Here is a 24,843-nt window from a genome sequence, read left to right on the forward strand (position 1 = left end):
ACGACTCGGGTTTTCACACGGGTTTAATTATTGCGGTTTGACAAGTTGAGTAAGTATACTAGTATAGCTAGTACTCATCTTTGGCAAAGAATTAAGCAAGTGTGACAATGTATAAAGTAAACTATGAATTATGGTTTGTCTTATGTCATTTTCCTTCGGTTTTAGAGGGATAGTATTTTGCAAATTGAAGTACCAAATGTAGAAGGTGATTTTCTACTAGTGGTAGTGTATTTTACTTGGGAAAGTACCATGAGTATATGGATTTCCAAGAAGTAAATTTGCATTATGAGTTTGACATTGGAGTTAGTATGCGTAGTGTTAGCATAGCCGGTTAAGACTAAGTAGCTAAGGAAATTAATTAATCTACGGTATTACTTAAAAGTATTAGACCAATTTCATCCTTGAATTTTGATAGTGAATATCGGTGCACCAGGGTGTTTGCTATAACACGGTTTATGGACTATCATAAATGGGGATGATTTTGGTTGTCTTTCGTGAGATCTCAGTTTTAGTTGATCACTTTGCATGAAGGGTCAATTATGGACTTGGTTATTAAGTCGGTTGACGGGATGGGTCTAAAACTTGTATAAGATCCTTGGCGATAGGATACCCAATTTCCCTCTAATACAACGTTAGAGGTCAATTCAATGTGGAAGGCCTATTGTTAAGAGATTGAAGCACACAATAATTTATATCCCGAGGTGTGTGCTTAGACTTGCATGTTGTAAGGTTGATCTTTTGAAAAAGTGTGTTTGCAAGGACACGATGAAAAGAATCAACCTATATGAACATGAAGTACAGCCGCTTCAAGGGAGTATGGGTTTGACTCCCGATATGTTCATGAATAGATATGGGACACTAGGCTTGTAATTAAGTGTCGGTTTATGTAATTTTAGAAGTAAAATTAATTTATGTGTGAGTTATCTTCAAGTATTCAAAATGGGTAGAAAGGGTTCAATGCTTAGTCACACCCCGATACTCGAATATTTGGAATGTGTAATTTCACTATGTGAAAATTCAATCTTCGTGACATTTTCATTTATGCATAAATTGGTATGTTTGTTAGGTTATTTAAATGCTTGAATTACGCTTAAATGGGGGAGGAATGTTGGTGATTTAAGAGTAATTACCGGTACATTTAGCGTAATTAAGATTGGTTCGTAGATGGGTAATTTCTAAATAATATAATGTGAGTTCGGGAAGTACGGAGTGTACACTCACATAATTATTTACGAAATTACGGTATAGTTTTCGGTTCGAATAACTATGACGGAGGTTGGTAGTAATTAAATTACTCGGGTTTTAATTAATTGAAACCGGAATTTCTGAAGAGTTGTGACTCTTCAGAAATACATCTCCCTATACACTTCTTTGTCATTATAAATAGACAAAGGGATGAGAAGGAAAAGTTACAGTGAAACGAAATCTTCTACTGCATCAAGGAACATATAACATTCTACAACAAAATACTTCTTAATTATATCTCTGTATTCTGTGCCGAATACAGAGGGCAACCGGCTTATCTCAATAGAAAGTTCGATACAACCCAGGCACTAAAGTAAGGGTCGAATTGTTCTATTAGGAAAGCATAGCGATTCGGTGCGGTTTTCATTATTGTCAATCCTTATTCGTGCATACTCAAAACTCTAACATTTACCCAAACTTAAAAGTTTGTATTTGGATATTTATGATGCTTACCGACTAAACATCATCGACGCTTCATCTGTTCGAGATATCAACATCAAATATAGTTCCTTGTCTAAGTGCCATGACGAGCTTAAAGTAAATAAAACCTTCGTACGGAAATTTGAAGGTACTGAAGTTTTTCGATTGTCATGGGATCCTACTAAGGTTTGTTCTTCGCCTTTTTTGACGTCTTATTAATAGATTTATCGTTATATGGCGTTGACTGAGAAATCATTGAAATTACTAATGTATATTTCTTTCGATTTCAGGTATTCCTCCATACAATACAAAAATTGAAACTTCAAAAATGTAGATGGAAGCGTATAATTCTGGAATTGAACGAGTTATGCGAAAACTGTCTCTTAGGCATTTATCATTTGATGACAAGTTTAAAACACATGGAAGAACTCGTTATATACACCTCAAAGGTAAGTGTATTTAACATCTTTACGTCTCCAATAAAATTGTTTTATAAAAAGAACCGTCACTCAAATATGTCAAAACATAAATCTGTCTCAAATTGTTTCATATAAAAAAAGAATCGCCTAATCAAATTGACGGTTAGTCTTTTTTTCCTATATAATTTCAGAAATTCAAAGCCAATACCAATTTGCTCGGAGTAGAATTTCCTTCTCCTTATGTGACGCAACAACTTAAGACCATCACCGTGCATGGCTATTGGAAATCTCGGAAGAGTCAGCTTCAACTAATAGAATTTTTGCTCAAAGGCGCTTCTGTCTTGGACAAATTGGTAATTGTCTTCATGAAACGTCAATTGAAGGAAGCAAAGGAGCGTAAATTTGTCAAGCAAGTCTCGAGCTTTCCGAAGGCGTCGCCAAATGCCCGGGTAATCTTTGCTTGATTACAAGTTTCCCGAATGAATATTCATTTATGTCACTCATTCGTAAAGAAAGCCTCCCATAATGATGAAATTTTATTGTTGATTCAATGAGTATACCAGAACTCTTGGGATATTTGGTATAAAGAGTGTTTTTATTATCAATTCATACTGTTCCGGGTGTAATTCCGAAGCAGGATTGTGACCACGTGAGCTTGTGGAATGATGTCGTTGTTCGTCTCTTCCTTTCACTCTTTCCTGTAAAGATTAACAAACTGAGGACTCGGCTTGGGGCCAAGCGTACTCACTCCGACGCTCAAGTCAGTAAACTTAGAGAGATAAGTTGTATGTTAACTTGGCAAAGTATGTTGTAGAGACATAAGGGAGTTTATACCAGATTATTGGATTAGTATTGTGATTTCAGCTTACTTTCTCAATGAGAGGTGTGAAGTATTTATAGACTTTCACCTTTTGTCACGTAGTGGCCAAGTGGCCAAGTGGTCGTAGCAGGTGGAAAGACTGTCTTACCCTCGGCCGAGGGACCCATGGCAGGCCGGCAGGCCTGGTTGACTCCATGCCGAGGGGACTGGATGTGAGTATGCAGATATGCCTCTCGGCCGGCTAGTTGCCGAGCCGAGACCCAAGTGACAGGCCGGCAGGCCTCGTCGGCTAGGCCGTCCTTCTCTTTGACTTGTTGTCTTTTAGCTTTGACCTTGGTCAATATGTTGACTCGGTCAGCGGGTGCAGAATATGCCCCATCACATACATATTGCTACACGCATTCGTTAAAGTTCAAAATTCCAAATTACACACAGAAAATATTCGTCCCAAACAATTAGACAATAACACATCATATTAATGTAGTTCGTACTCGTATTAAACTAAAGAGTAAATTATCAATTACACCCACGCTTAATCCACTTTTTTACATTTACACACACGTCAATTTTTTTTTTTTAAAATTACACCCAAGTTAATAGCTCAGGTTATAAATTGCACCCAGAGCCATTTTCAGGTGAAATTTTTTATTAAGTGACGAAAATGCCCCCGCGTTTATAACTACCAGTTTTGCTATGACTTCATTTACTTTCCCCATTTCACCTGTACTCTTAACCTAATTTAATCAAAAAATTTCCCAAATATTGTACTTCAAAATTCCCCCAAATTTCCGCAATAATCCAAATTAAATCTTAATTATTGAGAGATTGTTCATCCATCACCATCTATCATTGTTGTAATTTATGTAAGTTGTCCTTCAATCTCGTCTTTCTAATTTGTTTGTAGGCTATTGTTTAATTTCTGTTATTTTGATTTATGTCGTGAAATTCATTATTAATCATCGGTCTGAAATTTTTCTTTGTCCTTCAATCATTGCTCTGAAATTTTTCTTCATGAGTTGAATTGATCATCGTATATGGAGGCCATCAAGTTGGAACTCTAGTCAATTATTGTTCAGAAAGAGAGGTGACCTCACGATACAATTTATTCATAAAAACGAATATGTTAATGTAGGAGTCGTAATGCTAAGACAGCAAGGGTTATGCCCCAACATCATCAATGTAAGCACAACTCACAAGCACCAAACAACAATGATACATTACGTCTGCTGTAAAACAGGAAGGAAAAAAAACAATGGGGAATGAATTACCTTGAGGATGAGAAACACAATGAAGGAAATCAAATTAGGAAAAATATGAGAGAGAAGGATGGAGAAGGGAAGGGAATGAATGAGATGTTAAACATCAAACAAACACAAGCTTAATAAAGGAAGGCAGAAGGGCAAAAGCGTCCTAAAAAATGTTTTATCCAAAAAATTTGAAATTTGACGGAAATGTAATCGGAATCCGATATTGAGTGCAATTTATAAACTGAGCTATTAACTTGGGTGTAATTTATTAAAAAAATTGACGTGGGAGTAAATGTAAAAGTGGATGAAGTGTGGGCGTAATTGATAATTTACTCTAAACTAAACTACACAGTAAAATACCATAAAATATGATGTAAAAAGTTGAAAACTTGACACCCTTGAGCAGTTTATAGACCATACATCAGATGTAGTACATCTGATTGTGTACTTTCTGAGTTTTATTCTAAAGTTTTTGAGTTTTGCTTTAAATATTATACTCCCTCCTATTCTACATAAACATCCCTCTTTCCTTTTTCATCTATTCACAATACATTCTTTATTTCCTTATTTAGTAAAATTTTATACTTATTTTAATCACCTTACCCCCACAACAATACTCCACCTCACCCCACAACAATACTTATTTTAATCAACTTACCCCACAACAATACTTATTTTAATCACCACACCACAATAATACCCCACAATACCTTTCCTCTCTCCAATTACCAAACCTCACTACAATACTTTACCTTATTTTAATTAATCCCTCTCCTTAATTCTAGTGCCCCCCATGAATAGGGAGGTTTATCTAGAATAGAAGGGAGTATGAATTTAAGTATAAAGTTTTTGAGCACGTTCACCTTAAAAATTAAACTAAAAATATACAATATTGCTCAAAAACTATATATATAAATTCAAGTATGCTCAGAAAAAATGCATGTATACTCAAAAACTAAAAGGGTTTGAGGTAATACATCAGATGCGTAATCTTTTTTCTCCTAGATTATACATCTGATGTAGTATATCAGATGTTATAGTTTTTGAGTATTAAGATAAACTAGTATTGGTGCCCGGCTTCGCCCGGGCTGCCTCTACTTACCATTAATTTTTTTTCCCATTAAATAAAATTACTTAAAGTTGCATAACCCATAAATCTATCATTAATATATTTTTGTATGTGTTCCGGGTGTAATTCCAGAGCAGATACTCCCTCCGACCCAGACGAAAGGTAACATGGTGAAAAATGGGTTTTTTAAGAAAAGAGGTAAAAAGGAGGGGCAAAGATGGAAAGATTGGTGAGTGGGCCACATGAGTAGTGGGTATTATTAAATGGTTTTAGGTGAGTTAAATAAGGAGTTAGTGGGTGGACCACATGATGGCATTTGTGTAAATATGAGGAGAGTATAAGGATTATATTGTCCAAAAATATGCCATTTATAGTATGTTACCTTTGGTATGGTTCGTCCATTTTAGGTAACTGTTACCTTTGGTCTGGATCGGAGGGAGTATTTGTTACCACTCGTAGCTTGTAGAATGATGTCCTTGCTTGAATCCTCCTTGCGGTCTCCTGAAACGATGAACAAACTGAGGGCTCGGCTTTGGCCGAGCGTACTCACTCCGACGCTCAAGTCAGTAAACTTAGAGAGGTAAGTTGTTGTTACTTGGCTAAATGCGTATTGTAGAGAGATAAGGAAGATATTACCAGATGAATAGTGGTTATTAGGTCAATTTGTGGATCCCTTCCTCAATGAGGGTTGAGGAGTATTTATAGACTTTCACCTTTTGTCACGTAGTGGCCAAGTGGCCAAGTGGCTAGCAGGCGGAAAGACCGTTCTACCCTCGGCCGATGGACCTATGGCAGGCCGGCCGAGGGGTCTTGGATATGAGTACGCGGATACGTGCCCCGGCTGGCTGGTTGCCATGTCGAGACCCAGGTGACAGGCCGATGGGCTGCATCGGTTAGGCTGTCTAAGTCGTTGACTTTGCTGTGGATATCTTTGACCTTGCTCAATATGTTGACTTGGTCAGCGGTGCAGAATATGCCCCATCAATTTGCCCCCAGCGTAGTCTATGCCGTGGTATGGGCTACGATGTATGTCGAGCGTATATTCTGCGCAAGTAATTTGTAAAAAATTTTCTGCATCGGCTTCTTCTTCCTCGGCCTGGTTCTTATTAGGCCGTACCATATATATCCCCCCTCCGCATGGATGTGTAAAGGGCATCCGATGTGGAAAAGAAGGTGACGCTGGCCGAGACCAGGGTTGAGAGTGCCGATTGTTTTTGATTGCCCCCGGCCGGTGCTACGTAGCTTGGTGGATCAAGAGGCCGGCGGAGAGCAGATACCTAGGAATTTGTTGAGGAAGATGAATAGGCGAAGAGATGTGAATGGGCGTGTTGAAGACGCTTGGTCACTGTTGCATTGATTGACGTTCAACTGTTACAACGATTGACATCCCGTGGTTGCATGTCCGACACGTGTCTGTTCGCTGATTGGCTGACGCTTCATGGGCTGTGCCCTGATTGGTCCTTCTTCATGGGCTTTTTCCTATAAATAGGGCAGTTATTCCGTGAAATTGGCCACCAATTTCATTTTCTCAAATTTTTCTCCAAAATCTTCATCTTTCTAAACTTTCAAGGGCTTCCTTTTCTTCTAATCTTCAGAGTCTTTGATCCGGCGAGTGTTTTTCTTTAAGGTAAACAAACGAATTTTCTTTTATTTTGTTAAGTGATTGTTGTGAACATGTCTTCTGCTGATGCCGGAACTAGTAAACCGGCGCCGGGGGGTTCCCCGTCGCGTCTTGGTGAGGAGGAGAAGCCTAACGCCATCCTGATAAGGTCTGGGGGCCCTAGGTCTCCTTCTCCTGAAGTTGATCCTCAAATTCTGGAGGAATGGGAGGATGACGATGATGTCGATGATGACGGTGACGATTTTGGTGATGAAGCTGAAAGGGCTCGTCCTAATGAGGGGAGACAGTACGTTATGGATCACGGCGACGCCTGTAAGGTCCGTCTTGACCGTGCTTGGACCCATAAGTTTGCCAGTTGTTCCGGCGAGACACTTCTCGAGGGCCATTTCTTCTTTGGCAGGGGATACAAAATTGTTATCCCTGAGGAGGGTCAGGCCGTCTGTTGCCCTCCACCGGGTTACACCGGCGTATACATGCGACACTTGGAGTACGGGCTCCGGTTTCCGCTGAATGAATACGTTATGACCATCATTAGAGCCATGAACGTTGTCGTTGCCCAACTGCACCCGTTGGCTATGAGGACCATAGTCGGCTTTGTCTGGCTTTGTCTCTTCAAGGGAGAGGCCCCAACGGTCAATTTATTCCGCCGGCTTCATCATCTCCGGCCATCAATCTCTGGTCGCGTCGGATGGTACAGTGTGCACATGGAGCAGGGTTACGTCTCTGTTGAAAAACTTTCTTCCTGCAAAGACTGGAAAGATCGGTGGGTGTACGTTAAGGTGCCGGATGACTACCCGCCGCCCGTTCCTTCCAAAGACCAAGTTAATTTGCGGTGTGAGACTAAGGCGGAGCATGACAGATGGGTCACCCGGAAAAAGCTTAAGATGGATGCCAGCAAGGTCCCTCTTAAAGAGGATGAGAAGCTGGCGATGAGGCTTTTTTAGGCGGACAAGGGTGGGGTGCCGAAAAGATGGATTCCCCCAACGCAGATCATTCTTCAGGATGAGCCGCTCTGCCATGTCGGCCTCATACCGGCCCTGGCACAGGGTGAGTGGGGTCGGTGTGAGGCCCATCACCGCTCTCAATGTTCCTGTTTCTCGAACTTCGATTTATTTCTTCTACTTAACTCTTGCTTTGTTTCCTTCGCAGACCACTTTGGACCGGACCTGTCTGAGGATATCCTCCGGAGAATGGGGCTGCACAAAGATAAAACCGTTGCTAACTTGCATCCCAAAGCTGGAGCCCATGACCGCAGGACGCCGCCGAATGATCTCATGGATCAGCAGCTGAAGGGCTTGAATATGGAGGAGGCCCAGGCGAAGGTTGTTAGCAGCATGGCGCGCCGGACGCGGAAAACGGAATCTTTGGCGGCGACTGCGTCGACACCGGTTCCTCCTCCCATCCCCCCCCCCCCCCCCCCTAAGAAGGATATGGTGGAGATCGTTGATATTACTGATGGGGGGGACTCCGATGCGGAGGAATCTCCCCTTGTCCGTAAGAGGAAGGAGACAGCCTCTACCGCTGGCAAGGAAATGCGTCCTCCGGCCAAGAAGGCCAAGCATGGTACGGATCTATCCTGTGGCTCAGATTTAGCCGGTTCATTAGGTGCTTCTGATGACAGGCTCTCTGGTATGTCAATGCGTGTTGACACTGATGCTTTCATTAAATTTTTGTAGATCAGCCGCTGTCGGCCGCCGCTCTTATTGGGCAGCAAGTGGAGGGGATCCCCGTGCAGGCTGGTGATCAAGACGTCACCGTTGACTCTTCATCCCAGAAGGCTTCCCTCTCCCAGCTGCAGGCTGGTGATCAAAATGTCACCACTGTCTCTTCATCCCAGAAGGCTTCCCTCTCCCAGCTGCAGGCTGGTGATCAAAATGTCACCACTGTCTCTTCATCCCAGAAGGCTTACGTCTCCCAGCTTATAGTGGAAGGCGCGAAGCTGATCCAGGAGCTGGCGAGGTGGAACGAGCTGACCGGTGCTCGTATCATAGAGCAGGAGAAAGCCGTGGCTCAATCTGTCTTTGAGCGTAATGCCATTAGGCAGGTGGCCGTGTCGGCGAAGCTGGATCTCCTCGATGAGCAGAGGCTTAGGGGAGATGCTGAGAATGCGCTCTTAGCTGAGAGAAAACTCAGGGAGGACGCTGAAAAGGAGGTCCTTGCTGAGAGAGCCAAGGCCGAGGCTGCGGCGGCCGAAGCTGCTAAGCTGCTAGAGAAGTGTAACCTTGTTCAGAGGCACGCCGACCTTTATCTCCAAAGAGAGGGACGAATTCGGGGCCGCCAGATCCGGGGAAGGTGATTAGGAGCAAAGAGGCCATCATTAGACAAAAGGAGGAGGACATTGAGATGCTCCAAACCGTTATGCTCCCTAACATGTGCGCCGAATTCCGGGATCTGGCCGAAGAAGCTGCCAGGGAAGTGATTGGGGAGCTCTTCCCTCTTGATGGTTCCTTTCCGTGGGGCAAATTTGACGAGCTGCTTGACGACAAGCTCGAAGCTAAGGAGAAGGCCGTGGCGGAGAAGGCCAAGGAGGCGGTGAGGGTGAAGATAGAGAAAGAGGCGGCCGCGGAGAAAGCTGCCCTTGCTGAGAAGGCTAAGGCGGCCAAAGAGGAAGCCGAGAGAATGAGGGCAGCTGACGCTGCCGAGGCTAAGGCTGAGGCTGCTGAAGCTGAGGCTGCTAGGAAAACCGCTGGATTGCCCATCGAAGAAGATGCTGCTACCGCTGCTGATAGCAAGCAGCAACAGGCATAGGGAGGCGGGCGGTTGTCACCAGGCTCACCTGGCGTCTCGGATAGCTTCAGTTGTTCGGGAGCCAATTATTAAGCCCTTCCTCCCTGCCATCTTTTGGCGCTCCAAATGACATATTTGTAATTTTTGCTTTTCTTTTCCCTGTATTTTGTACAACTTTGGTAGGTTGTGTTTTGGCTTATCCCTATGGGGACGGCCGTCGTCTGCATTCTCCTCACTTGTAACCTGTTATCATTTTTAATAAGAGTTCGTTTCTTTTGCCTTCGGCTTGGCCGAGGTCTTTACCTCATTTCTTTTTCTTGCGCTAATAGTTGAGCGTCTCAACTGTACTTAGCGTTTTCACTTTGCCTCTGGCTTGGCCGAGGTCTTTTCTCGTCTTCGTCTGAGTTGTCTTCTTACGTTATTAATTGAGCGTCTCTTTTGTTTCCGCCTTGGCTTGGCCGAGGCAGTCTAGAGTGCGTATCTCAACTGTGTTTAACGCCTCTAAGGCATTTTGATCGCTTTTGCGAGTATCAACCGCGCTGGCCGTGCCCGTCGCGGTGTCTGCTTCCTGAGGGTGATTGCCGCTCGTGTCGGTGTGACAGTATGAGCCGGCGTCGGTTTCTTGACGATCACTGCCGCTCTTGTCAGTATGATAGTGTGAGCCGGCGTCGGCTTCTTGATAGCGTCTAACGTGGCGTCTACCACTTGGTGTGACTGCTGCGGCGTCTACCTCTTGGGGTGACTGCCGTAGCGTCTACTACTTGGGGTGACTGCGACGGCGCTAATTTCTTGACGGAGACTGCCGCTCTTGTCGGTATGACAGTGTGAGCCGGCGTCTGCTTGCTGATAGATACTGCCGCTCTTGTCGGTATGACAGTGTGAGCCGGCGTCTGCGTCTTGATAGCGTCTAACGTGGCGTCTACCACTTGGAGTGACTGCTGCGGCGTCTACCTCTTGGGGTGACTGCCGTAGCGTCTACTACTTGGGGTGACTGCGACGGCGCTAATTTCTTGATGGAGACTGCCGCTCTTGTCGGTATGACAGTGTGAACCGGCGTCTTCTTGCTGATAGAGACTGCCGCTCTTGTCGGTATGACAGTGTGAGCCGGCGTCTTCTTGCTGATAGAGACTGCCGCTCTTGTCGGTATGACAGTGTGAGCCGGCGTCTTCTTCCTGCTAGTGACTATGGGAAAAATGAGCATTTTGATGGAAGACTTGGTCGATTTTTCATTAGATATAAACATGCGTCGGGGTGCCCACAGCTGTTTTGGACACCTCCGCCGCTATACAAGGTCTTCCCGAGATTACCAGTGTCCTAATGCCTCATTTAAGGCGCACCTTCCCCGTCAGCCGTCAGTTGCATCCATGAGGTCGCCCCTCTGTTGTAAGGATGGGCTTTTCCCCCTCTCTGACTGCTTTGCCACTTTGAGGGATTGCATGTTGCATCCTCTGGCAGATATCTGGACGTTGATCACCTCGTCCTTCTCGTCTTTGGAGACGAGCTTATGCGCTTCCCCCCGGCCCGAGACATACATCAGTGTCAGGGCCCGGATGGACATCACTGCGTCGGCCTCGCTCAGAGTGACTCGGCCTATGAGAACGTTGTAGGCGGACGAGCCGTTAATGACCACGAACTCAGCTAGGACATTCTTAGCCGCGTTCCCTTCGCCGAACATCACTGGTAGCCTGATTGACCCCAGGGGTACCAGGCCGGCCCCAGAGAAGCTGTACAGTGGATTGGTGCAGGGGCTCAAGTCTTTGTCTTTCAGACCGAGGTTGAGGAAGCATTCCCTGAACATGATGTTCGTGTAGGCGCCTGTGTCAATCAGGCACCTCTTGACCAAGTGGTTGGATATGTCCAAATTGACCACAAGTGGGTCGCTGTGAGGGGCGATGACTCCCTCGTAGTCCTTCTTCCCAATGGTCATATCGGGGATGTTGGAAGCGGGGGTTGCTGTGTTAGGCACAAAGTTGATGGCCTGGTATAGCTCGTTCAGGTGCCGTTTGTGCCCATGAGTGGACCCTCCGTTCTCGTTGCCCCCGATGACAACATGGATCACTCCTATCCGTTCGAAGACGGATTTCTTATCTGAACTGCCGGCGTCGGTCTTTTGGCCTTTGGCGACATACTTACCGAGGCTCCCCTTCCGGATCAGCTCTTCAATGGCATTCTTCAGATGCCGACAGTTGTCGGTAAGGTGACCGGTGTGGCCGTGGTACTCGCAGTACTGGCTCGTGTCACCGTCTCCTTTTGGCTTGGGGGGCCGTTCCCACTTTTGGCCCTCGTTTTTGCTCAGGGCGAAGACCTCGGCGGCCGATACGACCAGAGGGGTTTTATCATTGTAATGCCTTTGGTAAAACGTTCCCGAACTCCCCCCGGCGCCCGTCGAGTCCTGTTTCCTGGCGGATCTGTCAGACCGTGACCTATTATTGTCACGGCGTCTCTCATCGGACCGTGGCCCGTTATTGTCACGGCGTCTTTCATCCGGGTTGTCCTCCCGGCGGCTCTTCTTTTCTGAGGGCTCGGCCTCGCTGGGGCCTACCCAGGTCTTGTGATAGTCTTCTACCTTGATGGCGCGGTCGGCCATCTTCCTGGCGGCATCCAAACCCAGGCCCCCGTACTTGATGAGCTCATTTTTTAAGTCTCCCCTTGGGAGGCCTTTCATCAGTGCGAAGGCCGCCAGCTCAGGATTAATCTCCCGAATCTGCTGGACCTTGCCGTCAAACCTCTTTACATAGCTTCGTAAAGACTCGCCTTCCTCCTGTCTGATAGTTAGGAGGTCCGACGTCTCCACGGCCCTCCTCTTGTTGCAAGAGTACTGGGCTAAGAAGGCGTCCTTTAGGTCGGCGAAACAGTATACCGAGCCGTCGGGAAGCCCCTTGTACCAATTTTGAGCCATCCCATGCAAAGTTGTTGGGAAGACTCGGCACCAGACCTCGTCGGGCTGCTCCCATACCGACATGTAAGACTCGAAAGCCTCGGCGTGGTCGGTTGGATCACTATCTCCTTTGTATGTGAACGCCGGCAACTTCAGCTTAGTTGGCACGGCGGTGTCTAGGACATAAGCACTGAGGGGCTGTCTGACCACGTGTCGAATGACACGCGGCGATCGGCTCCTCGCATTCCTGGTCCGGCTCCTCTCCTCGTAGCGGGAAGGACTCCTTCTCCGACTCGGGCTTCTTCTCCGACTCTGCTGAGTCGGACTTCTCTGGCTTCTCTGAGGCATGCCTCGTCGGTGTTGCGGCGACGCTGTCCTCTCGTGAGTACGGGGAGGGCTCAGGTCCACCACTAGCACTCTGGGCTCCTCCGGCGTCTTGGCAGGGTCGGCTTCTCCTAGTGCTCCGTTCAAATTTCTCGGAGTCACGTTCTTGGCCCTGGTCTCCTGGACGGTTTCCGCCGCTCTTGTCGGCGTGACAGTGTGAGCTGACGTACTCCCAATTAGGTCCAGGAGCATCTTCAGTTTTGCTGTGTCAACCACATGTCCCATGATGGTGACCTGGTTGGCGGGCAGCGGCGTATCTGGTATATTTGGCATCCCGAATTCCGGTTGGATTACTCCGCCGGTGGAGGGCTGCACAACTCCAGAATGGTGGAAGGTATCATCTTGGTGTAGTTCGGTTTCGTCATTTACGAATACCTCTTGTTGTTTTGACATCTTCTTAGCTTTTGGGGTGGGTTTTTGTGTTTATTTATTTTTGTTTGGGAATGAATGTGACTAGCTTCTAGTGTCTTTCCCCACAGACGGCGCCAATTGTTCCGGGTGTAATTCCAGAGCAGATATTTGTTACCACTCGTAGCTTGTAGAATGATGTCCTTGCTTGAATCCTCCTTGCGGTCTCCTGAAACGATGAACAAACTGAGGGCTCGGCTTTGGCCGAGCGTACTCACTCCGACGCTCAAGTCAGTAAACTTAGAGAGGTAAGTTGTTGTTACTTGGCTAAATGCGTATTGTAGAGAGATAAGGAAGATATTACCAGATGAATAGTGGTTATTAGGTCAATTTGTGGATCCTTTCCTCAATGAGGGTTGAGGAGTATTTATAGACTTTCACCTTTTGTCACGTAGTGGCCAAGTGGCCAAGTGGCTAGCAGGCGGAAAGACCGTTCTACCCTCGGCCGATGGACCTATGGCAGGCCGGCCGAGGGGTCTTGGATATGAGTACGCGGATACGTGCCCCGGCTGGCTGGTTGCCATGCCGAGACCCAGGTGACAGGGCCGATGGGCTGCATCGGTTAGGCTGTCTAAGTCGTTGACTTTGCTGTGGATATCTTTGACCTTGCTCAATATGTTGACTTGGTCAGCGGTGCAGAATATGCCCCATCAGTATGACATATCCTAAAACTACGATGAAATAAATTTTGAGACAAATTCAATACTCCCGCTATTAATATTTTACTCTTATTAATGAAACAATAGTAATAACATTTCACTACTTGCCCGTAATCATTGTTACTTTCACTACTCCCGCCGTAATTATTGTTACTGTCACTACTGCCGCATTAATATTGATAATTTCTCTACTCCCGCCGTAATTATTGTTACTTTCACTATTGCCGCATTTATATTGATTATTTCACTACCCCCGTTGTTGTTTCTATCACTTTCACTAATCTCGTTAATAATATTGTTACTTTCGAAAGAATTATGCAATATTATATATTATGGAATCTAATTTGAATTATTTATAACCTATTTATATTATATTTTTGTATATTAAATAATTAACATCTCTATACATCTAATAAACTATAAAGTTTAATAAAATTGCATAGATTTTAAATTTAATATATAATTTTATGATGATAATAATTAATACCATAAGTGTACATGTTTATACTAATTAATTATTTTTTTAAAGAAATTGACAATCTTCTAGTCTTCTATAAATATTTAGGAAAATTACCAAGCATCTTCTTTCTTTTAGTCTCCTTGAAATTGATCATCTTAATTAATTATTTTATTTTAAGGAAATTGACCATCTTAATTAATTATTTTATTTTAATTAATTATTTTATTTTAAGGAAGTTGACCATGTTTTAGTCTCTTACAAATGTTTAGGAAAATTATCAAGCTTCTATATAATTTAATTTTAACACAAACTATATAATATTTGCATTGAGATCCCTTAATCGGGTCCATCACACGGTGCTAGCGATTTAAAACTATATAGTATAATTAATTTGTATAACTTTCTTTAATTACATTGAAGTCTCTTGGTTCCCGGATTTAATATATAGTATTGATTTTTTGAGTTCATTTAGTTAAATATTAATCTCAAAAAGTTATATTATAGCTCAAAAAAATCTATCTATATATATATATATAAAAGAGAGTTTTTTCGAGCGATCTTAGAGCGTCCACATCATCAAAAATCAATTTAGGAAAGTATAATTTTTGATGTAAAAAATAAAGTGGAAAATCTTTTAATTATTATAATATGTATATTTCCTAAATTATATTCAAGTGATATGTACTTTTTAGTATGTTATATGTCCCACATTGAAAAATAATGTAGGTATGGTGAATATATTATGTATAAATAATAAAACTGTCCCATATATATACATTTTCTATATTATATAAAAGTGATGTTTATAATTTTGATATCAAAACTTTATATTTCATTTGACAAATAAGTATCGTATGAACATATTTTAATTATGATAAAAAAAAATAGAAAATAAACGTCTATGGTAGCATGTGTAATCTATCAAAGTTCAAGGTTACCATGAGAAATTTTCAATATTATAATGATATAGTTAATTAAATTTTCATTGAAAAGAGAGAGATATCCGTACCAATAAAATAATAAATGGGGTATTATTTTTTAATTGTTATTTTACTGCCACGACATCAAACATAACGTCCATTTAACAGCCTTTACATTAGGGGGTACCATGGGCAAAAAAATGAAACCTCAAGGGTATCATAGGCAGATTCTTAAAAGTAGGGGCAACATGGAAAATCTGACAAAATTAAGGGGTATCACGGGAAATTTCCATATCTCAATTATGTTAAATTTTTTTTGAAGAAAAACAACGTACAAATATTAATGGAGAGTACTTGATCATATTATTAAATTTAAATATAACTATTAGATATAATGAGTAGCAATTGTCTGTATTCGGTATTCGAGATCTGGTTGGATGTCGAACTAAGTGCAAAAAAGATGGTGTAATTCTGAATATGTTATTTGTCCCACATTGAAAAACAATGCAGGTTTGATGAATATATATTACGTATAAATAGTAGAATTGTCCCACATCAGAAAAAAAATCGAAGTTTTGTGAATATATTACTTATAAATAGCATAATTGTCCCACATCGAAAGATTAGTATAAGATGGGGTGATTATATGATTATAAATAAGAGTAAACCACGTATATATTAATCTTTTATTTTTTTTGAAAGAGATATTTTAATAATATGTAAACAAGTCATAAGACATAGAATGTAGATATTAAACCCTTATAAAGTTTTTTTTTTTGCATTATAAATAAGTTAATTACCCTGTTGCAACGCACGAGCATTCAAACTAGTTACTTATAAACTCAGAAAAATTTGATTTTTGACTTCATAAAACTAGAATGTAATTTATAAACTCTATAGAACTCAAGAACAATACACAAAAACTCAAAAACGCATTAAATGTGAGGTAATATGTCTGATGTACAATCTTTTTCTCTTAGTTTATGACCTTATATTTTGATATCAACAATCTTTGTTTTAACCAAACGCATTTATTACGACTAATGCATATTGCGAGTTTGCGACTTGTATGAGCATGGAGGTAAAAAAGGAATATACAGTTGGGATTTGTAGAGAGAAAAGCAGTAAAACAAAGTGATATAACACCATATTATTATTATTATCGCATTGTTGGTCGAATCATTATTGAGCACGAAATGAAATCTTTCGGAAGAAATGTTCTTGCAATTTCAAGCAGAAAACAATAATAGACGGTCTATACTCAGGCCGACTATAAAACACCATTACAAACACAAAAATGAACACATAATGTAAGTATGATGTACATTAATAAGTTTCCAATGAGGATTATCAATTAAGAGAGTTCTCAATGTCGATGACAAACCGGTATTTGACATCCTTCTTTAAGAGCCGTTCTATTGCTTCATTTGCATACTGAATAGGAATAACTTCGACCTTGGGATAAATTTTATTAGCAGCGCAAAATTCCAACATTTCTTGAGTAGTTTTGGTACCACCAACTATGCTGCCGGAGAACGTTTTCATGCCTATTGAAAGGCTGGCAGGACTGAATTTTATTTCTGAAGGGAAGCCGACCAGAGCATAAGCACCAAACGTCTTCAAAAGCCACATGTATGGCTCAACTGGGTGATCTCCTGATGCAGTGTCCACTATGAAGTCCAGTGAATTCGCTAAACCCTGCAACAACCATTCAATCATTACCAACAACTGTCAGAACTCGGAACTGTAGCAACAGACAATTCGGAGTAAGCTATTGTAAAATTAATGGACAAGGAAATAACTATTTACCTTCATTTGATGCTCATCAGATGAAACAACAAAATTATCAGCACCTAGTATACTCAAGGCATCGTCTTTCTTCGACATGCTTGTGCTAAAGACCGTGACTTTTAGCCCAAAGGCTTTACCGAACAATACAGCCATATGGCCAAGGCCACCAAGGCCAATCACCCCAAGACTTTTACCAGGCTGGTTCATGTTATGGCGCATCATGGGCGCATAAACAGTAATTCCCGCACATAATAAGGGTGCCGCTAAATGTGAGGGAAGGTTGTCAGGAATCTTGTAACAATACCTGAGAATTCAATTCCCAAGAATTAAACATTCAACTCTATTGAATGTATAAATTGATCCTATTTAAAAAAAAAAGGTTTTTTTTATAACTCTTGAATAACTCCCTTTTTCAAATCTTATACTGAGATAACTTTCCTTAAAATCTCATACCTAAAATAACATTTTCTTTCAAACTTGATACCAAATCTCGAAAAAAGCCTTGAATTAACGATCTTGCCCTTACTATTTAAAAATCATCATCCTTTCCCCACCTATTGACTCACGCATCCATGATTACCAACACTAAAACCATCAAATTAGTAAGGGCAAAATCGTCAATTTACGACTTTTTTTTAAAGATTTAATATAAGTTCAGAAACAATATTATTTTAAGTATAAGATTTGAAACAAAGTTATGCTAGATATAAGATTTGAAATAGTGGGTTATTCAAGGTATGAGTTATAAAAAAAAACCCGGAAAAAAATACTGACCTTTGATGAACAACGATGGAGGAAGAGTAACCTCCTTTTGTGATTGTACCATCGGTGTCCAATCTATTGAATGTATAAACTGACCCTTTCACACAACTGATCTCCATCCCATCATTGCAATATTCACAATCTCTGCATGAATTCACATAAGTTCCAACTCCAACATGATCCCCGACTTTGAACCGATTTACATTTGGCCCCACCTCTTTTACTGTTCCTATAATCTCATGACTTCACACCAACCAATATATACAGAAATAAGTAATTAAGAAAACGGACGACAAAAAAAAAAAAAAAAAAAGCAAATTCGAATACATACCCTGGGACAACAGGATACATGGAGTCTTTATGCCAGTTCCTTGTCCAGACTGCATCAGAATAGCATACTCCACAGTGCGTGATCTTAATGGAAACATCATCATTTGCAACAATCCTGGATTCAAATAGCGATTAAGTTTAACGCAACTGATAGATGAACCATCTCAACCAAAACCTTAAGTGTGCTGGAATTCCACTTCGAGAGTTTTTGAGAGGTTTTGAGATTGCCAGGATTCGAACCTGTGACCTTTGGTCACACTGGCTCTGATACCCCAGAACACTAAGGAATGCACAATTATTTCAGTATACCTTCGATTAAACTCGATAGGTGAAAGAACTCCAGATGGATCTTTGGCTGCCCATCCGCGACAATTTGCAGGTAAAGTTTCAGAACTCATGCTCAACTGCTATTCTGTTCAGTGTCAGTACCTATATCAGGTAATTCCATTGAAATCATTCAATCAAATTAAATTTTACTGTTCTATTTATTCTACTGTAAACAGTAGAATTACTGAGATTAAAAACTAGCCAATCAAAAGAATTAACACATTTTCGGTATAAAATTAATAAGATTTTGCAATCAAAAGAATTACAAGCAAACCTTAAGGAAATTATTTAAATTTTGTAGTGGATTGTGTATTATTTTGGGTGGTATATTTATAGTTGATTGTGAAGAGAGTGATCCAAAGAGTGACTGGGTTGCTTAGTAGGATGGTCAAATATTCAACATTGCGGAATGCGGAGGTAAGTGCTGACATCTGGTCGCAATTGGGTTACCATGTTGGACCCGGGTCGTGTCAGTTAGCTGACAAAACTGACTTTGCATCCAAACACAGGACCTGATACTAGAATTAACCCAAACCTACCCAGACCTGTGTTCGAAATGACCCGACTCAAGTCCAATATGCTTGACCTATTTGCTAGATCCAATTATCGGCGCATTTTTGGATAGGTTGTTTAAAAAGTGGTTAAAGCTCTGTTTGACATACACTTCAGATAACTTATTTGACCAAAAATTTAGTTAGCTGATTTTTTTACTAGTGTACCTGAAACGAAATGCTAACTATAATAAAATTTGAGATTTCAGGTACCTCAAATAAATTACTCCCTCCGTTCCGGTCAATTGTTGTCCTTTGGTTTTAGCACAAAGACCAAGGAAAGAGGAGATGGTCAATAACTAAATAACAAGTGGAACAAATTGAATGTGAATGATCAAATTACTTATCAAGTTCATTCTTAAAATAGAAAGGACACAAATGAGTGAGACACCCAAAATAGAAAAGGACAACAAATGACCGGGATAGAGGAGTATTTTCCATTTTACCCCATCAATCTATAATACTAATTATTAAATAATTATCATTTTCTTTTACGTCATTTTACCAAAAATCAGATATTTTTTCAGCTAGTTTGACAAATATTTTTTTATATTTTCAGTTACCTTATCAGCTCCTAATCTTCAGTTATCTTGTCCGTTACCTTTTCAAGTTTCAGCTACTTTTACAACTAGTTTTATAGAAAAGAAAGCCTAAAGATTGTTTTCTATTTTTAGGATTTTTTACATAATAATACCCCGTATTTTTAGGTTTTCTACGTAGTACATTAGTACCCTCTATTTTTAGAAACCTCTATGATACCCCAATCTTTCTTATTAAGTAGTAACATAACCCTCATATTTTCCGTGAAATAACTCCGTTAGTTAAATGACGTGGCTGCATGTTTGGGTTTCCATCTCCCTTACTACTTCGTACTGTCGTAGTATAGCAACTATTCGACGAATGATAAAACGATGTAACTAATCCAGGATAAAACATGGATAACTTTAGATGAGTATTATAGTTTCAAATTTTATTATAGGAAAACACACATGCCTATCTACCAGGATTGTAGTAGTGGAACTGATGCTTGTGATTGTTATAACCGTTTTAAAGAGGGCCGGGGTGGCTAGTTGGCTACTCCCTCCATTCAACTCCACTTTACAAGTATTCTATTTCCGTCCATTCAACTCCACTTTACAGGTTTCCTTATTTGGACATGTAAAAGACCTTTCTATCCTTATTGAAAATATATATTTACAAAAAATGTCATTCATACCCCACACAAATCCACCATAAAACTCACCTTTATATTTTTTTAATATCTTTAACCCCACCATTCCCTTTCCCTATGTACTTTTAATAGTTTTTTTAATCCGTTTCTTAATACCCGCGCAAAAAGTATAGTTGTAAAGTGAAGTTGAATGGAGGGAGTATATATCTTACTTAAGACCCTCTTAACTTGTAATGTTTTACAACCATTCTAAATATTCACCTCTATTTAATTTAGGTGTGAGAATTGTCTCAAGTAATAATGGTGCTATCTTTTGGACTGAGCTACCCTTTCCCCTTTGTTTAACGACCAATTTCGGTTCAAATCTACTTAGCTATCGGAAAGGGATCCTCCTTGACTTAATAATAAAGTATTAAACCAAATAATTTTCACATACGGATTTTACTCTTTCACATACAATTTTTCATTAACTTCCCATATCATACCCTTTTTGGTAACCCTAATCAAATTAACTTTTACATGTACCTTTTACCCTAAATCGAATCAACTTGCTCTAAAAACTCCATTATTTTCCTCCAATTAGTAAAGTAATTTAATTGATTTATCAATTATTAACATGTTTTGTTAAAATTATTGGGTTTATCAATTAGTAAAATATTAAAATTAATAGGTTGAATTATTATTAATTGCAATCAATTACTCGTACTAGGGTAAATTTTTATATCCCCAAATGTTATACGTCACTTTCAACTCAATGTTAAACTTGCATACCTTGATATTTCGTACAACAATCTTGAATCCTTGCCTGGTCTACGATTTTTCAACCATAATTAAATTCGCCGATAAGCTTGTTCATATAATCATATATATCAAACAACCAGTTAATTAGGTCAGTTTCAAATCCCAGTTCGAAATTGATCAAGAGGAATGGGAATGAATACTCTTTCACAACTTGCTTAAGTTGTTAACCGTTCTCAAGAGTATCGTCTGGATGTCCGAGAAGGTGATGGTGGCTGTCAGACGGTGGTTTGCCGGATGTACTAGAGTGGGTTGCCAAAGATGGAAAAATCAATTAAGTGAGAGAAAAAAATAATAAGGGAAAAATCGTAAAAAGCGTATGTGAAAGAGTAAAATGCGTATGTGAAAAAGCACGACCCCTAATTAAACTTATATAGAATAAATTGGATATAATGTGATAAACGTAAATATGCTCGATAATGACCCGAATCGACCCGAAACATCTATTGAAACGATAAAGGCCCAATGCAAACCCAACTTGACCTAAAAGATTACGCTAATAACCTGGTATATGACCCAAATTCGATATGACTTGTGTCAGATTGAACCGATTGCCACCTATACCCATGACTGGCATAACTTTTACCCAGCCATACTCTAACTCGATCTGTGCATCCGGACCAGGCATGCCTGGTTGCCCAACCTAGTTAACGTGTCTGGCTCTAACAATATCTTTCAAATTTTTTTCTTTGTTAATAAGCGAACCTGCAGTCGCTATCGGAGTACCGGGTGTATAAAAAGGTAAGCCACCAGAGGGTGTTATGCTCCAAATTTAGAAGGCATTGACTCAGACCATAAATACTCCATAAGATTGCTCTTGGGAGGTTGAACCTGGGTCTCCTTGAAATTTTATCTCAGTTTTAACCATTAGACTCCACTAGATACCCCGGTTTTCCTTCTCTACTCTATCCATAATAAAACCCTAATCTTCATCAGGTTAATTGCGCCTTTATTTCTCATCCTCGATTTGAAATTCGATGAATTCGTTTTATTTAATTGATAAGTTTTTCATTTTGTTTCTCCAACAATTTATTGGTTACAGACTCGCTCCGTCTCAATCATTGTTTAATTCTTTTATTTACAAAAAAATATTTAATTAAAGATAAACAAATGATTGGAACCTGACTAGTCCTCTAATAACTGTAACAAGCTTTTTAATTTGAAATTGTTATTAGGTGATCACACTTGAGAAACATGAAATTAAGGCCCCAAAAGCGTATATGTTCGTCGAAGGATGACCGAGATAGGTTGAGTGAATTGCCAGATGATGTAATTGTCAACATTCTCTCATGTATGCCTATCGTCGATGCTGTTAGAACTGTTTTACTTCGTCGTTTTGGAAACCGTTGGACTTTGATTCATGCACTGAAGATTGACATGAGTGAATATCTTAAGAACTTTCGTAAGAAGAAAACAAAAAAGATTCAATGTAGATGGTTCCGTCGTTTCATTCACAATGTATTATTGCTTCACAACAATCTCTCCATTGATAGTTTTCGTCTTCATATAGAGATCAACTCTGTGAAAGATAGAGACAACGCGGGTGATGAATTAAAAGAATGGACGAGGTTTGCGTTGGATAGACAAGCCAAGGAAATCAGATTATCTGATAGCTCCGAGTTTGTTAATGGATCCACTTCGATCTTGCCTAATATCTTCACGAGTCACTCCCTTGTTACACTTCATCTCGATTCTTGCCAATTCGACGGAGAATTTCAAGTTAAGTTGGAATCTCTAAAGAAGCTGTCACTTGACTGTATTAATATGACGGATGAATATTTCCAAAGGTTTATATCCGGTTGTCCTTCCTTAAAAGAACTTTTTATTATAAATCCATTGCGGATGGAGAAGCTAAGTTTTAGTGCACCAAACATTGATAAATTATCTCTTGTACAAACAAGTCCATATGGATGGAGCAATCCGTTGTCGCTTAATTTTCCAAACCTTAAAAGTTTGTATTTGGAATTTGATGTTTGGCGAATGGACATAATTGATGTTTCATCTGTTCGTGATATCTACATCGAATATCCAAGCTGTTTTATGAAAGCAGATGAAGTATTTGCATTAAATCAAACTCTGTTGGAAAAGTTTGAAGGCGTTGAAGTTTTTCGACTGTCATGTAATGCTTCTGAGGTATTTTCTCCGGAATTACACAGCATTATTCGCGTTGATTGATAAACTATTAAGATTACTAAAGTCGATTTCCTTCCATTTCAGGAATTCCTCCGTATAATACAAAGTATGCAGCATTTACAAAGTAGATGGAAGCGGGTAGTTCTGGAATTGCGCATCGTATGTGAAAACAGCCTCTTAGGCATTTATCATTTGATGAGAAGTTTAAAATACTGGGAAGAACTCATTATATACACCACAGAGGCAAGTGTGTTTAAGAATATGCGAGTTTATATAAACTTATTCTTTTGCTATTTGCGTACTTAAATTAAGGTTGCTCTTTTCTGCTGTATAAAATTAGGATTTAGTAGACTGGACCAATTTGACTCGTCTCGAACTTCTGACACCTTGTGCGACGCCAGAACTTAAGACCATCACCCTGCACGGCTATGGGAGAACTTGGAGGAATCAGCTTGAGCTAATTCAATTCTTACTCAAAATCGCAGCTGGCTTGGACAAATTGGTAATTGCTCCCATATCTCGATTAAAGGAAGCTGATGAGCTTGAGTTTGTTAAGCATGTCTCGAGCTTCCCGAGGGCCTCGCCAACTGTCAGGGTAATATTTGCTTAACAAGTTTTAATGCAGTCCGTAAGACCGGTCTGGTTATGAGAACTGTATCTTTTATTTTAGATGAGCTTTTGGTTTTCTGAAATCTAATGGAAAAGAAGTTTATGAATCTTATGATGGTATGATGATCATACTAATTAATCAAAAATTCTCAGTTAAGACAACGCTATTGATCATCTAGATCGTATGATTGACAGACGACACTATCAGACAAATATATTCTTTTTTCCTATAAAAAAATACACAAGTTGTATGTACTTGACCCGTCATAAACTAAAGACTGATAGTGTCGTCTGTCAATCATACGATCTAGGGAGTACAACACTTTTACCATCTAGCGAGTCGCGAGTCTGTGTCTGACACCGATACTTGCACGAGACACGGAAATACATGTTGCACACTAAACAAACTGTGTCAAATTTTTTTATTAATATTTTAAAGTTTAAACACTCCATACACACTTGAACTTACTTCAAATCAGAATAATATAGATACATTGTGTGTTTTTTAACACAAATTCTCATTGTAGACATGATATATCCGTCACTTTGGAGTGACGGATACCATTTTACCTCACAAAGTACCCATTTTTTCTCTTTCTGCAACATTATTCATGTGGTCCCCTTTCTCCACTAACCCATTTTGTTACCATTTTAACTCACAAGATATCCGCCACAAATGGTAACCCGTCACAAGGGAGACCAATTGTTTTTTTAATACATGACGTACTTTATAAGTTGGATTATGATTACATGAGTTATATTTTTAACCTAATCGTTAAGTTTTAATTAATTGCTCACCCATCCTATAAAAATCTTCCTAATTTGACTGGCATAGTCTCCAACACACTATTTTGACTAGGTTTTTCACTATTAATATTCATTTTTTTCATTAAAAAAATATTATGAATGTAAAATACTTTATTATCATATTTTATTTTCTAACTAATTAAACAATTATTTATAGTCAAAGTTTGAGTATTAAATTTAACCTCAAGTCAAATTGGAAAGATAATACTTTGAAATACTCCATCACATCCAAAGCAAACTAATATGAAATGGGGCTTGGGACACATGCTTTAGGAAAAGCTGGAAAA

At 40.2% G+C, this 24,843-nt stretch overlaps 2 protein-coding genes across 2 annotated transcripts; one reads left to right on the forward strand and one right to left on the reverse strand.

The window, feature by feature from the left end:
- Nucleotides 1-16,402: 16,402 nt before the first annotated feature.
- LOC141594127 (putative cinnamyl alcohol dehydrogenase 1) lies at nucleotides 16,403-18,765 on the reverse strand. Its single transcript, XM_074414318.1, has 5 exons — nucleotides 18,470-18,765; nucleotides 18,162-18,275; nucleotides 17,843-18,073; nucleotides 17,087-17,372; nucleotides 16,403-16,975 (listed from the first exon to the last, which is right to left on the reverse strand). The coding sequence occupies exons 1-5, from the start codon at nucleotides 18,556-18,558 to the stop codon at nucleotides 16,628-16,630; spliced, it is 1,068 nt and encodes a 355-aa protein (XP_074270419.1). The 5' UTR covers nucleotides 18,559-18,765; the 3' UTR covers nucleotides 16,403-16,627.
- Nucleotides 18,766-22,201: 3,436 nt separating this feature from the next.
- On the forward strand, nucleotides 22,202-23,750 carry LOC141594701 (putative F-box/LRR-repeat protein At5g41630). The gene is made up of 3 exons (XM_074414701.1): nucleotides 22,202-23,140; nucleotides 23,225-23,299; nucleotides 23,481-23,750. The coding sequence occupies exons 1-3, from the start codon at nucleotides 22,202-22,204 to the stop codon at nucleotides 23,748-23,750; spliced, it is 1,284 nt and encodes a 427-aa protein (XP_074270802.1).
- Nucleotides 23,751-24,843: the final 1,093 nt, after the last annotated feature.

This window comes from Silene latifolia, chromosome 8, assembly GCF_048544455.1.
Source record: "Silene latifolia isolate original U9 population chromosome 8, ASM4854445v1, whole genome shotgun sequence".
Lineage (NCBI taxonomy): Eukaryota > Viridiplantae > Streptophyta > Magnoliopsida > Caryophyllales > Caryophyllaceae > Silene > Silene latifolia.